This window comes from Chiloscyllium plagiosum, unplaced genomic scaffold (assembly GCF_037043375.1).
Source record: "Chiloscyllium plagiosum isolate Xiang-an unplaced genomic scaffold, Cpla_swu_hap1 HiC_scaffold_44, whole genome shotgun sequence".
Classification (NCBI taxonomy): domain Eukaryota; kingdom Metazoa; phylum Chordata; class Chondrichthyes; order Orectolobiformes; family Hemiscylliidae; genus Chiloscyllium; species Chiloscyllium plagiosum.
This window is the reverse complement of record NW_028270182.1, coordinates 5360096-5376295: the sequence shown is the minus strand read 5'-3', so window position 1 is coordinate 5376295 and position 16200 is coordinate 5360096. Positions and strand designations below refer to the sequence as shown.

General features: G+C 44.1%; 1 protein-coding gene across 1 annotated transcript in view; it reads right to left on the bottom strand.

The window, feature by feature from the left end:
• Nucleotides 1-460: 460 nt before the first annotated feature.
• LOC122544296 (beta-1,3-galactosyltransferase 5-like) overlaps nt 461-16200 on the bottom strand; it is a 28870-nt gene continuing 13130 nt past the window's right edge. Inside the window, exon 3 of the mRNA XM_087982921.1 lies at nt 461-3067. Within this exon, the coding sequence (XP_087839047.1) occupies nt 2625-3067 (443 nt within the window). The 3' untranslated portion in view covers nt 461-2624. The remainder of the gene's footprint in view (nt 3068-16200) is intronic.

The following is a 16200-nucleotide window of genomic DNA, read 5'->3' as shown; positions in this document are numbered from 1 at the left end:
TCTGTCTGTTTAGGTAATGTACCTTATCTAAACTACTGCTTTTTAATAAATACTTAAAGATATTTACAAATAATTACTGGCTACTTTAGGATCTATGAGTTAGACTGTAAATTTTATGCCTCTTATATTCAGCAACAATATTTTATGCTACTATCTAGCATCTTACAGCAACACAAATCATTGTCAGGAAATCAGGCAGTTTCAACTGGATGAATCTGGCACTCATTGTCACCCAGGAACATGTAGTGTCACCCAAACCAACCTGTCAACCAGTGTTTCATTTAAACAACCCATTAATCAGCTGTGAACTGAGCATTGTTTGGCCAAGAAGGTTCAGTAGGTAACACCTCGAACCACTGGTAACAGAGGGCTGGTCAGCAGCATCGCAACATCTTTGGCATAATAATTGACTGAATATCAATCAAGCAGTCACATTACAGGTGTTTCTAACAAACTGAGAAATGATTAAAATTACTTTCATTTATTAAAATCTTTCCAATCCCTGATATTCCTAGAAGTGCTCAGCAGTAGTGGCAATCACAGTTACAGCATTCCATATCACAATCAAAATAAATCATTTTTTTAAAATCAGCTAAATCAACAGAGTGAAGCATAAATGGAAATTGACATTCTTGTTGTTAACTAAGTGAGTTACATAATTAAATCTAATACTCTTCCTTACTCACTAACTACTCAAACATATTGAGTACTGTTTGCTGTATTCTTCAGGTATTTTTTCCCTTCAGTGAATAAGGTAATCATAGAATTATACTGTTGCATCAATTAGGATCAACTAAGTCAACACAGGCAAAGGCTGATCTGAGGTTTTCCAGAGTTTCATTGCTATGAACCAATTGAAAACCCATACCATAGCCCTCAGTCTCAGTGGCTGTCTTGACAACCAATGTAGATATTCTCCTATAGGTGTAAAATAATTCAGATTTAATAATAAAGTAAACAAAGCACTCCCAAGTTTTTCCCAAACAAGCCACTGAAGGTGGTGCCTCTCAAGACACTCCTTAAAACTCCATTACTGACCAAATTTTCAGTTAGCACACATTAAAAGATCTGTCCAACTGTCATCTCCTTTGGCTAGGTGCCATTTTCTGTCCACAAGGGCCTTGGGATCTTTTAACTATATTAAAAGTGCTACATAAACACAGGTTATCGCTGCATGTGTGAAGACTGGGAGATTCAGAAGGTTCCTACCAGAAACTTACTGATTATATGAAATTTAAAGTCAAAAGAACCAATTAATTTTATTTGTATTTCAAATTTTTCATGGTGCTCTTTGCCAGCCTGTGTAACATTTTCCTTTCAGGAACAATGGTTGGGTGCCTTTTTACATTGGAACAGATGAGAATTGCAACTCTGTGATGTTGGGTTTTGGTTAAATCACAAAACTTTTAAAAAAATATTTCCTGAGTAAGAAAGCAGTAAGGGCCTGAAGAAGGGCCTGTGCCCGAAACGTCGAATCTCCTGTTCCCTGGATGCTGCCTGACCTGCTGTGCTGTTCCAGCAATAAAGTTTCAACTAAGAAAGCAGTAAATCTTGAACTCAGAATAATCAAAATGGTTTTAAGTTAAAACACTTCGGAGGCTCAAGATCCTTAAATATTTCTTTAAAATGAAACAATGGGTCAATTACTCTTTGACTTCTCTCAGTTCTATAACAGTAATTAGCAGCACTGAGATTTAAAAACCCACTGTTGTACGAGGATTAACCGTTTGTGGTCTGATCCAGGATTTGGGAACATCTGGATATCTCGATATCCACCGATTAAATCACCACAATGCTGGCTAACTGTGGTGACTCAGTCTCGTTATTGGACATTGCCAGTTGTATAGAAGCACAAAATGTAGAGAGTGCAGAAACAACATCAGGCCAAGAAGTCAATACTCATACTCACATATCTCTGTGCTCCTCAAACACTGGACTCTTGCACACTTACCAATTCTCTTCACGCTACCAATGTGTTCCCCCACCTTTAGTTAGCTCTTAGCTCTAGAAGTCTCTCCCTAAACCTTTCCACATTATAGACTGCCTGATAGCTTGTTGGTTGACCAAGTTTTTTGCTTATCAGTCCTAATATCTCCTCACTTAGCTCCAAGTCAAACTTTATTTGATAATCACTCCAGTGAAGTACCGTGGGAAATTTTGCTAGATCAGAGACAAGATATGAAAGAAAGTTGTAGTTGTAATTCATCTCCTGGCAAATGGATTGTGTCTAGCTGGAGGGTTGCCGACTCTGCTTCCATCTGTTCCTGGAGCCTCCGATTGTATGAAATCCCAGTTCCAATCAATTGACCCACATCTCCAATCACATCCAACCTCACCATTTCCCCCTTCCGCTCTTTCACTGGAAAACCCATTGGACTGACCTTACACAGTTAGCTAACCACCTATTCTCAACCCCCAGACACCAACTGCAATATTTCTTTTCTTACAACAAAGCAAAATTAGCATAAGAAAGTTAAAGATGAATAGCATCAAACAATATGATGTCTCGCCATGTTACCTATTATCTGGATTTAATTAGCAGTCCTGGAGAGTATTGGGGACACCAAATCGTATCTGAAAATAAAGCTTGCCCACTCACCCAAGTAATTAAGATCTTTATGCAATTAATCTTTCTGTTTTTCATTGTGCAACATTTCCCACATTTCTATAATCTTTTCTGAAGATAATGAATGTACAATAAATGCATCCTTAAAATGCTGCACTGAGTACTTGAGTCCCCACATATAAAACTCTTTCTTGTGTTTCAGTGGGATCTTGCTAGAAAGAGCCAGAAATCCCATGAAAACGTCGTCAACAGGGAAAGCAGGTAAAGTCTTGGATTTCCAGTTCAGCTCTGGGATGAATGATCTCGGCACCATGTATCCTCCACCAGCTGGGAAGTCTGGGTAGATGTCATTGACCAAAAGATATTGGCTCACTTTGTTGTTGCCAAATCGGTAGACCATGTTTCGTTTATAGATGTAACCAGAAATAACTTTCTGTGAGGTGTTGTCAGTTGTGATGTAGTTCACAATCGCCTCAGGGTTGACAAATTCATCGTCGTCAGCTTTGAAACAGCAAAATGAACATAAGTAAGCTCAACACAGGCAGACAATGCGGTCAGAGAGCTAAAGTGATAGAGATATTGACATGCAAAGAAAAGAGGGATCCAGAGACAAGACAAAATGACAAAAATAGAGAGGCAAGGCAGGCTGGGACAAACCGGGACACGAGCACCAGAACTGAGACAAAAAGGAATCATAATATCAAAAGTCTCCAATTGAACTGGCTAGACCCAGGGTCCGAGCAGCAAGTTCACAACATCTGTTTTATTAATTCACTGGATGTGGACAGCACCGACTAGGCTAGCATTTATTGTCCATCCCTAGCTGCTCTGGTGGTGGGAACTGCTGTTTTAAACCACTGCAGTTGATTTGGTTTGCCCCCATATTAGGAGGGATTTGCAGGATTTTAATACATGGAGACTGAAGGAACGGTGATACGTTTCCAAATCAGGGTGGCATGTGGCTTAGAGGGGAACTTGCTGATGGTGGTTCCCGTGTATCTGCTGCCCTGGTCTAGTTGTTAGTGGTTGTATGTTTGGAAGATACTGTTGAAGAAGCCATACTGAATTTCCACAGTTCATTTTCCAAATAGTATGCACTGCTGCTACTGAGCATCAGTGATGGATGGAGTGGATGTTTGTAGATATGGTGCTAATTAAGCAGGATCTTTGTCTTGGATGATTATCAAGATTCTTGAGTGTTGTACTCAGGCAAGTAAGGAGAGTGTTGCTACACTCCTGAGAAATCTTGTAGATTGTGGACTGACTTGGGGAGTCAGAAAGTGATCTACTCCAACTAGCACTTGGAAACATCGTATTTATATGGCTGATTGGGTTACATTTCTGGGCTAGTCAATGGTAACCTCCAAGATATTGAGTGTGGGGTAATCAGTAATGGTAACATAATTGAATGTCAAGGGCGATGGTTAGGGTCTCTTCTTGAAGATTGTCATGGCTCGGCACTTGTATGGTAAGAACGTTACTTGCCTGGACAGTATCTTTGGAGTTGCAAACAATGTTAAACATTAGCAAACTTCCCTACTGCTGACCTAATGATAAAGGAAAGATTATTGACAAAGCAGCTGAAAATGATTGGGTCTAGGAGACATCTCTGAAGGAAACACTCTTGCAGAGGGTCCTGGACCTGAGATGACTGGCCATTTTTCTTTGTTCTTGGACCAACCAGCAGAGAGTTTCCTGCCTGACTCCCATTGACTCATTTTGCTAGGCCACACCAAGTCAATTATGGCCTTGATATCATGGAGAGTCACTCTTGCCTCAATTGTGGAATTCAGTTCTTTTGTCCATGTTTGACCAAAGGCTTTAACAAGGTCAGGAGCTGGGTGATCCAAGCAGAACGTCAGTGAGCAGCTTAGTTCTAAGCAAATGTTGGTTGACAACACTGTTGATGACACCTTCCATTATTTTATTAATCAAGAGCAGGGTGATGGGCAGTAATTGGGCAGGTTAAACTTTTCCTGTGTTCATAGAATAGAAACCCTACAGTATGGAAACAGGCCATTTGGCCCAACAAGTCCACACTGATCCTTCAAAGAGTACCCAACCCAGACCCATTCCCCTACTCCTATTACTCAACATTTCCCATGAATAATTCACCTAACCTACACATCCCTGAATATTATGGGCAATTTAACATTGTCAATCCACCATAACCAGCACATCTTTGGACTGTAGGAGGAAACTGGAACACCTGGAGGAAACTCACAGACACAGAGAGAAAGTGCAAACTCTACACAGAGAGCCACCCAAGGCTGGAATTGAACCCAGGTCCCTGGTGCTGTTAGGAAGCAGTGCTAGCCACTGAGCCACCGTGCCATCCTTTTGTCGGCACAAGGCATTGGTGGGCTACTTACTGCATTGCTGGTGAGATGTCAGTATTGCCGTTGCTCTGAAACAGTTTAGCTAAGGGTGTAGAAATAGCACAAGCACAAATCTTCAGTACTCTTGCCGTAATGTTGTCAGACTCATTGCCTAATCAGTGTCTTGAGCTGTTACTTGTATCACAAGTGAATTGAACTGGCTGAAAATTGGCTTCTGTAATACTCAGGATCTCCAGAGACGGCTGAGATGCATCTTCCACTTGGCACATCTGATTGAATATTGGAGCAAATGCATCAAGACATTAAGCTAATTAGAGTGGGCTCAGGTTGAATCATACTGTATTCAATCTTCCAATCCCTGGATCAGATCAATGATGGCCATTGTATTTTCTGCAGAAGTTCTAATACACTGAACTCCATGGGAATTACCTGGAAATTACCAAAGGGCACATTCCTTTGGTTTGGAACCATGTTAGACACATTAAACGCATTAGACACGTTAGTCTAACATCTAGGTAAGTGCAAAACTGAGGCCTCAATCACTCCTTCAGAGGAGGCCATGGCCTAGTGGTATTATCACTGGACTATTAATCCAGTAACCCAGAATAATGTTCTGGGGACTGGGATCTGAATCCCACCACGACAGATTGTGGAGTTCGAATTCAACAAAATAAAATCTGGAATTAAGAGTCGACTAAGGATTGTCAATTATTGGAAAAAGCCACCTGGTTCACTAACCCCTTCATGGAAGGAAATCTGCCATCCTTACCTGTCTGGCCTACATGTGACCCCAGGCCCACAGCAATGTGGTTGACTCTTAACTGTCCTCTGAATAGGCCGAGCAAGCCACTCAGCTGTATCAAATTGCTAGAAAGTCACAACTTTTACTGGCAGGGAGATTTGCAAGAGCTGCTCAGGGGGAGTTAAACTAGAAAGGTGTGGGGGTGGGTAGGATCCAGGGAGACAGTCATGAAAGGGATCAAGCTGAGACTAGTACAGTTGAGAAAAGAGGAGAGTTAAACGGTCAGGGCAGGCAGGGACAAAGTAGAGAACGAGGTAAGACTGCTACATTAAGCTGCATTTATTTCAATACAAGAGGCCTAATAGGGAAGGCAGATGAACTCAGGGCATGGTTAGGAACATGGGACCGGAATTACAGAAACGTGGCTCAGGGACAGGCAGGACTGGCAGCTTAATGTTCCAGGATACAAATGTTAAAGGAAGGATAGAAAGGGAGGCAGATAGGAGAGGGAGTGGCGTTTTTGATAAGGGATAGCATTACCGCTGTACTGAGGGAGGATATTCCTGGGAATACATCCAGGGAAGTTATTTGGAGAAATAAGAAAGGGATGATCACCTTATTGGGATTGTATTATTGACCCCCTATTAGTCAGCGGGAAATTGAGAAACAGATTTGTAAGGACATCTCAATTATCTGTAAGAATAATGGGGTGGTTATGGTCAGGGATTTTAACTTTCCAAACACAGAAGATTTTCCTGCTCCTCGGATGCTGCCTGAACCTCAGTGCTTTGCCAGCACCACTCTAATCTAGGACTGCCATTGGCTCAAGCATTGTGTGTAAAGATTACACACTGCAGAAACTTGTCTGACATGAATACAGCCAAACCCTAACCTGACTCATTGAACAAATGGAAATCCGCAGTGTATTCGCTTTGAAAATTTAATCTTGCGTGACCAAACCTTTGAGGAACTTTGAAAAAGTAAACAAAAAGCCATTGTTTCTACGGCAGAAGAGCTTTCAGTAACCCAAACAAAGCAGAGCATGAAGGGGACAATATGTTATCTGTGCAGCAGGTTATGATATGGAATGCATGCTCAAAAGCGCTGCAACTTCCAGTAGGGAATGGATAAGTACACTTTACCTCTCTGATCTAAATGCTGGGGACCAACTCATTTTTGCAGTATAAAGAATCTTTGAATTTCTTATTCTGAGGAACTTTGGCAGCCACATGCTGGGCTGAGATATCAGCTTTCAGAGCGTACAGCAATATTACTTTGTGCTTGTTGTGTCAATGGCCAGCGGCACATTTTTTCCTGAATCTCATTGACTTCTGTATTACTCAGCCTCATGGCTACTTAATTTCACCGCACTTTCAAAATTAATCTTTTTTGTCCATGTTTAGACTAAGTCTGCAATTAGGACTGAAGCCAAGTCATCTAGGCAGAACTTAAAATGAGCACAGGTAAACAAATTACTAGTGAAAAGTGCCATGCCTAAAATAATGTCTAACAAGTGTGCAAACTTGAAAGCAGAGTGAGATTAAGTACTGTATTTACTCAAAGCATAAAACAGTTAAAAAAACATAGAAAACTGTAATACAATTTGTGTTACTTATTGTATCTTCCATGTTTTAACTGTCATAGCACTGTATTAAAATGATGCTGAGTTGTTTCAATTGAGTCAAAAAATATTTCCAGATAGCTGAACTTGCCAAACAATAGATTTCCAGACTGGAAAGGTGACTGTGTCCTCAAAAGGAAACAAAATTCAGGATAGTGGGAAGGGGAATGGGATTAACTAAACAGGGGCTGGACACAGGGAGAAACTGGCTCATAAAAAGGTTGAAGAACCAGAAGGCAGGTGAGAACAATTTTTTCACACTGTGAGTGGTCTGGGCTTGGAGTGCTCTGCTTGGGATCATGTGAAGGCGGGTTCAAATGAGTTGTTAAAGAGGGCATTATTTAAATTTCAAGCTAACTGTAACAAGTCTTTACTGACCCATCTGTGTCCACAGGGTCAGCAAAGGCAGGCAGCCACTTTGGCAACTGGAGGTTAGAGTGAGTTGGTGGGTGGGCAGGCCCACGTTTGCTCCCCCAGAACTGGTGGTGTCTCAGGAACCTAGCCGGGCAGCTGGCAATGGGGAAGATGGCAAAGGATTGTGAGGAGGCCACAACAGCAGCTGTGCCAACAGTGCAGCAAGAATTCAAATGTGCATGTTTGGAACCGCTCTGAACTAAAACCAGGTATACAGAGAAACACTGGTTCGATCTAATAACAAGCCACAGGGAGGGCCTCTCCCAGGTACATGTGCCATCTTGACTCAGTCTTGAACGCATTATTGCAAGAGCTCAGGCAAGTGAGTGGCTTGTAGCCAGGCCCCAGCCTTCAGCCTGGATACCCCTCCGACACTGAGACGGTGCTGGTCACCAGCACCATGGGCTTTTCCCTACTTCACTGTGGTAGTGATAGGGAATGTTTGATGGAAAATGACTGATTATATCCTATCCTACAGCACAGCCTAGTCATCGCTGATTTTCCCTGTCATTTGCTCAAAACGTTGCTCCACTGTGACCCTGTGGTGGTTGCTTTGTGATGATCTTACAGTGTTATAAAAATCCACACAAAGGCATCTTCCAGCTCAGCACCACCCCTCCATCCAGCCAAATGAATTTTGGCACCTGGACCATCATGACCCTTCTAGAAAACTCCAACAATGACAGACCTGAATGGCAAATAGTTGTAATGGATTGGGAACTCTGGCTACGATACTGACATAGCTGGCCTGAGTGAGAACACAGAAGTGTAAAGAAAGCTTCAAGTGGGCCTCTCCGGTCCAAAGAACCAGAAGGTGAACGGTAAATTAAAGTTTGAGGAGATGCAGAGGATTGTTCAGGAAAACTGCACAGCGGGGTGAGGAGGTGAAGAACAAAGAGATTGAGAGAAAATTCCGTGTGGGGTCAGTACGTCCCTGTGGATACCCCTTCACGGGTCGTGTGAGGGTCTCGCTGGGTGTGGGAGGGTCTGCTCGGGCAGGGCTGTGTCAGTACGTCCCTGTGGATACCCCTTCACGGGTCGTGTGAGGGTCTCGCCGGGTGTGTGAGGGTCTGCTCGGGCGGGGCTGTGTCAGTATGTCCCTGTGGATACCACATCACGGGTCGTGTGAGGGTCTCGCCGGGTGTGGGAGGGTCTGCTCGGGCAGGGCTGTGTCAGTACGTCCCTGTGGATACCCCTTCACGGGTCGTGTGAGGGTCTGCTTGGGCAGGGCTGTGTCAGTACGGCCCTGTGGATCGTGCCCTATTGTTATCGAGCAAAATGAAGAAATACAAAACAAAAAGCAAAGGAAAACTAGGGGATTGAATTGTTTTGATAGTATTTGTGATTTTGAATGAAATTGAAAACCAGCAGATTGGTTGGTAGTTGAGGATTATAAATAAAATATTAGAGAATAGCCAAGTTTTCTAAAGTGCTGGTGCACTGTTGATTTTTTAAAAAAAAAAGACTGGATTGTCATTTGACTGAAATAAGTATACATATGGACAAAGGGTCTGCTTAGGCAGATAAGATCTGTGTGTGAGAGAAAGAGAGAGAAAGGGTTTGTGTGTGTGTGTGCGTGTGAGGGAGAAAGAGAGAGAGGTTAACCATTGTGATTGGGTTTGTATGCACAACTGGGTTTTGGTTGTTAAATGTTTGTATCTGGTTCCCAGGAGCTGAAGATCCGGGAGTGTTTTGATTTTAGTTTGCATTGTCGGAATTTAAGATAGCATTGTTTTTTTAGCAGGTTTTTCAAGGAACCATCAGTGATCAGTGCATTCTGCAGATACAGTCTTAGAATAGCATAGGCAGGACGAATGAGAAGAGATTGTCTTTATTCATTAGTTGAAGCTGAGGATGTTTAGGCACTGATCGATTGATGAGGGATGATTGCAAGTTGTGGAATTAGGGAACACACAGTAATTGACGAGACGCTACTGGACTTGTAAGGCATAAGGGAGTGAACTGTGAGAACAGAGATTCGCTGGACTGAGACATATGTCAGGAGGAACAAAGGGACTGTGGTTGAAATATTGAGTAAGAAATTTCCAGTAGCAAGAAACAATATCGTAAAAAAATTCTCAAAAATGGGAAAGAAGAACTAACTAAATGGCCAAGAGAGGGTACCTTTGATGTAAATATGTGCAAATGAAATGGAAGGGTTAATTAAGACTTACAGATCCAACTAAGGATAAATCAAAAAAGAGAATCTTGAAGAGGTAGAAATTTTAAAGCTGTTTGGAATAGTAGGGGAGGATTGAGGAAAGAAATCCTTTCAGACACCAGGTACGACGAGGGAGGTGGGGGGGGGGGGGGTGCCAGACAGCCAAACGAGCAGCGTTTTGAGCAGACTTAGGCGGAGAAAATCTCCATGTGTTCCGAGCAGAACGCAGAGCCTTTGGATATGAAACCCTGGATTACACAATTAGAAAAGTCTCCCCACCCCCACCCCCACCCCACCACCTCTCAATTCGGGTGAAGAGAATGTCACACACCGTCCTGTAATACGGGGCAACAAAGTAGAGAAAGAGGGGGAATTGAATTGGGAGGAAGCTGACCCAGAGCAGAATGTGTTAAAAATAAAACGGGAGGCGGGACAAGCGAGGAGGCAAAGTTGAAGCTTTATAACAGGAAAAACCGAGATTGCAAGGTGAAATTCAGAGGTTACGCAAGTCAAGAGAACAAAGAGACTATGAGACACATCTAAATCATTCCACGAATGTTAAGCAGAGACTAGCATAGAGTGCTGAGGGAGTGGAGCAGAGGTGGCAGGAAGATGGGAAGAAATACAAGTTTGGTTAGATTTGGAATCCAATGACGAATCACAATGTAATGATTTTAATAAGGGAAAGAAGCTCTCAGTGGGGAAATATGCCATTGCTTTTAAAAGGGGGGAGACGGCTGCAATGCATTCCTTAGGGAACCCAGGATCTGGAAAGGCCGATGAACGTGTTGCCCAGTTTACATGATGGAGCAGGAAACTGGATTAGAGCCTTTAGAAGAGGAAACCACAGGACAGTTGTTGGCTGTGGGGGATTTAGAGGCAGTGTTAGTACAGGTGGGGGGAACTGCCGATATTAAGAGAGATAATGGACCGAGTTCGCTTGAAGAATGTGGTGGACAATCCGATGATTGACGATGCTGGGTTTGAAAGAGTAAGACAAAGGGTATGGCAGGCCCTTAGTCTGTTACCCAACTAAGATCGATCCTAAAGCTTAGAAGGAATCCACTGGGAGACACTGAAAACTCAGTAGCCCAATTTGGGAAACTGGCTAAAAAGGTGGAGGCTTGGTACAGAACAATATGTGGGAGGTAGCCAACAGTTAACCAGAATGTTCCGGACTGCTACTGTTGGGGCAATGTCCCTCAAATTGGGTCTAAGCCAGAGGAGGCAGTGGCCTGTCAGGAATTCAGAGACCATGCAGTCGAAAGATACAGGAAAGACAAAAAGAAGCTGGCCGAATAACAGGAGGAGGTCCAAAGGAAGTTGACACAACTGCAACTCGAGGAACTTAAAGAGAGAGAGAGAGAGAGAGATAAGCACGAGGATGTTGTCAGTGACAACAGCGCTAAAGAAATGAATAACATGCTGGTCCAGGGAAAACCCTCGACCACCACCTGGCAAGGGCCAGACAACCCCATGCCGATAATAAACATTTTTGGAGGGACTTTTCCATGGAGACCATGCCAAGGTCAAAATAAAATTAACTAACAGGCCAGACAGAACTGGGGCCTTGAAGGACACAGGCAAAGAGGTGGTGCAGTGCCAAAGGGTATAGTGAGAAGTCAGGCTCAGAGAGGATCAGAAATAATGTGTTGGGGGTGTTATAAACCAGACTATTTTCAAAGAAATTGCCCATATTGGACCTGACCCTCCCAGCCCCAGGGTGGACCTATGAGTCAGGAACGTCTGGCTGTCCCACCTCAAAATCCCTACGGACCCAATGGGCCTGTTAATCCGTACAGGATGTGCTCGGGGTGCCCAGAGATCCCGAGTGGGAAGGAGCAGCACCCAATGATACGGGAGGCTGAACAGGAACCTACTGTGCAGGTTAGTGGGAAGGACAGTTGACACCCGTGATGATAGTTGCTGGAGCTACCTATATTGGTGGAGAAAGTGAGGTCTGCAGATGCTGGAGATCAGAGCTGGAAATGTGTTGCTGGAAAAGCGCAGCAGGTCAGGCAGCATCCAGGGAACAGGAGAATCAACGTTTCGGGCATAAGCCTGAAGAAGGGCTTATGCCCGAAACGTCGATTCTCCTGTTCCCTGGATGCTGCCTGACCTGCTGCGCTTTTCCAGCAACACATTTCCAGCTACCTATATTGGTGTTCAACCCCAATCTGCCTCCCTCCTTCCCAGGTCAGGAACATTTCTTGAGACTGCAGGGTTCTTGGATAAACCGCAGTTAACAAGATTTACAGCCCCAGCAAGTTTATAAATGGACAGTAAAACAGTCGACTTGCCTTTATTAGTTTGAAGGCGATGCCAATTAATTTTCTAGGGTAGCAGCCTTACCTGAAATTAGAATTTAAATTAGAATGTACTCAAATGGGATTAGGATCGGAGACATAGAGGGTTATATTTGGGAGACTTGGGAAAAATGGAGGAAGGATGTTTTACCGTTACTGGCTGAAGTTAAGCCACCCACGTCTGAGCTGCATTGCACAATGGTAACATTCTTAACAACTGAAGTAATTCCAGGGTATGGCATACTGTCAGTGATCAGTTCAGGCTGTGAGCCTGCTTTAATCCAAACGGTGGTACAGTAGGTGCTGCAGACTTTGAGGATCAGGCAGAGGTTTGGGTGTGTATGTCACCTCCCACCCCCCCCCACTCCTCCCCCAGTTGCAAGGTATAGTGGAACGGATTAACAGTATTTTAAAAGCTAAGTTGAATAAAATTTGTGTGAGCACCAATCTGAAATGGATCGATGAGCTGGCACTGGCACTAATGAGCGACCATATGCAGATTGACCACATGACCACCTTGACGCTATATGAAATGCTCACCGCTGGACCCATGCCAGTGCCCGAGTGGAGGGGTCTGTACGATAGGCCCAACTTGGAACAATTGGAACTTGAGCTTAAGTAGTACATGCAACAGCTAACTATGATTCAGGAGTCTATCCCCACACAGGAAATACTGAGGGAGCCAGTGTCTGGTAACAAGGAGGGGCCTATTAAACCTGGGGGTCAGGTGTATGCACGGGTTTTTCGGAGAAAGGGGAACGAGCCAAGGGGAGAGGGCTCCTTTACGGTAACCCAGGGCGTCACGTACTGCCGTTCCAATGGTGGGTCAATCCGCGTGGTTCATCACTGTACCAGGGTGCTCCCATAGGTACAGACGGACTCTGGGGTTGAGGTATGTGAGGGCGGTGGTTGAAAGGGGAACCAATACCCCTTTCCATGACCTTGGGCAGTCGGTGAGTGTGGCCTTTGGGGATACCGGTGCCTGCGGGGAAGGTGTCATTTCTCCTGATGGTGTGGCTGAGGACGGGTTGGGGCAGGTCACTGAAGCCCCCTCCCCAGTCCTGACCCTTTCTGCTCCTGTGCTGACCTGGGGTCCATCGATTTGGTGGACCTGGCGGATCTCGCTGGTAGTGCCAATGCCCTATCACACCCGACTCTGCACCACCCTGTACAAGGGGTATGCCCTTAATCCGGAAACCGAAGTTTGTATAAATTACAGAGAAACAAAGATTTCGTGAGCAGACAGGGAAGACATTTTCTGGCTGTCACAGCTTTGATTTTGTAAGATTAAAGTTTAAGTTTGTGAATGATTTTCTGAATCTCCTGGTAATCTTTTTATAATTACTCAATATTCTGTAAAGAGAGTCATAGAGATGAAAAGCACGGAAACAGATCCTTTGGTCTAACCTGTCCATGCTGACCAGATATCCCAACCCAATCTAGTCCCACCTGCCAGCACCCAGCCCACATCCCTCCAAACCCTTCCTATTCATATACCCATCCAGATGCCTTTTAAATGTTGCAATTCTACCAGCCTCCACCATTTCCTCTGGCAGCTCATTCCATACACGTACCACCCTCTGCGTGAAAAAGTTGCCCCGTAGGACTGCTTTATATCTTTCCCCTCTCACCCTAGACCTAAGCCCTCTAGTTCTGGATTTACCCTCTCCATGCTCCTCATGATTTCATAAACCTCTATAAGGTCACCCCTCAGCCTCCGATGCTCCAGGGAAAACAGCCCCAACCTGTTCAGCCTCTCCTTGGCAACATCCTTGTAAATCTTTTCTGAACCCTTTCAAGTTTCACATATCCTTCCAATAGGAAGGAGATTAGAATTGCATGTAATATTCCAACAGTGGTCTAACCAATGTCCTGTACAGCTGCAACATGACCTCCCAACTCCTGTATGCATACCAAATGCCTTCTTCACTATCCTATCTACCTGCGACTCCACTTTCAAGGAGCTATGAACCTGGACTCCAAGGTCTCTTTGTTCAGCAACACTCCCTAGGACCTTACCATTAAGTGTAAAAGTCCTGCTAAGATTTGCTTTCCCAAAATGCAGCACCTCACAGTTATCTAACTTAAACTCCATCTGCCACTTCTCAGCCCATTGTCCCATCTGATCAAGATCCTGTTATAAGCTGAGGTAACCCTCTTCGTTGTCCACTACACCTCCTATTCTGGTGTCAACTGCAAACTTACTAACTGTACTCTTATGCTCACATCCAAATCATTTCTATGTATATATGATGAAAGGTAGTGGACCCAACATCGATCCTTGTGACACTCCACTGGTCACAGGCCTCCAGTCTGAAAGCAACCCTTCACCCCCACCCTCTGTCTTCTACCTTTGAGCCAATTCTGTATCCAAATGGCTAGTTCTCCCTGTATTCCATGAGATCTAATCTTGCTAACCAGACTCCCATGGGGAACCTTGTCGAACGCCTTACTGAAGTCCATATAGATCACATCTACTGCTCTGCCCTCATCAATCCTCTTTGTTACTTCTTCAAAAAATTCAATCAAGTTTGTGAGACATGATTTTCCACGCACAAAGCCATGTTGACTGTCCCTCATCAGTCCTTGCCTTTCCAAATACATGTGCATCCTGTCCCTCAGGATTCCCTCCAACAACTTGCCCACCACCGACGTCATGCTCACCGGTCTATAGTTCCCTGGCTTGTCGTTACCACCTTTTTTAAACAGTGGCACCATGTTAGCCAACCTCCAGTCTTCCAGCATCTCACCTGTGACTATCAATGATACAAATATCTCAGTAAGAGGCCCAGCAATCACTTCTCTAGCTTCCCACAGAGTTCTCGGGTACATCTGATCAGGTCCTGGGGATTTATCCACTTTACTGCATTTCAAGACATCCTGCATTTCCTCCTCTGTAATATAGACATTTTTCAAGATGTCACATCTAGTTCCCTACAGTCTATATCTTCCATATCCTTTTCCACAGTAAATTCTGATGCAAAATACTCGTTAAGTATCTTCCCCATCTCCTGCGTCTCCACATAAAAGGCTGCCTTGCTGATCTTTGAGGGGCCCTATTCTCTCCCTAGTTACCCTTTTGTCCTTAATGTATTTGTAAAAACCCTTTGGATTCTCCTTAACACTTTTTGCCAAAACTATCTCATGTCCCCTTTTTGCCCTCCTGATTTCCCTCTTAAGTATACTCCTTCTTCCTTTATACTCTAAGGATTCACTCGATCTATCCTGTCTGTACCTGACATATGCTTCCTTCTTTTTCTTAACCAAACCCTCAATTTCTTTGGTCATCCAGCATTCCCTATACCTACCAGCCTTCCCTTTCACCCTGACAGGAATATACTTTCTCTGGATTCTTGTTATCTCATTTCTGAAGGATTCCCATTTTTCAGCCGTCCCTTTACCTGCGAACACCTGCCCCCAATCAGCTTTTGAAAGTTCTTGCCTAATACCGTCAAAATTGGCCTTTCTCCAATTTAGAACTTCAACTTTTAGATCTGGTCTATCCTTTTCCATCACTATTTTAAAGCTAATAGAATTATGGTCACTGGCCCCAAAGTGCTCCCCCACTGACACCTCAGTCACCTGCCCTGCCTTATTTCCCAAGAGTAGGTCAAGTTTTTCACCTTCTCTAGTAAGTCCATCCACATACTGAATCTGAAAGCTTTCTTGTACACACTTAACAAATTCCTCCCCATCTAAACCCTTAATACTATGACTGCATGGGTTTCCTCTGGGTGCTCCGGTTTCCTCCCACAGTCCAAAGATGTGCAAGTCAGGTGAATTGGCCATACTAAATTGCCCGTAGTGTTAGGTGCATTAGTCAGGGGTGAATATAGGTGGGTTACTCTTCGGAGGGTCGGTGTGGACTTGTTGGGACGAAGGGCCTGTTTCCATACTGTACAGAATGTGGAAGCTCGGTGGATTAGTTACAGGAAATGTAGGATTACAGGATAAGAGTGTGGGTCTGGTTGGGATGATCTTCAGAAATGGGCATAATGGCCTGCTTCCACACTAAGGATTTTACAAATATTCCACTCGCCTGCCTGATCAC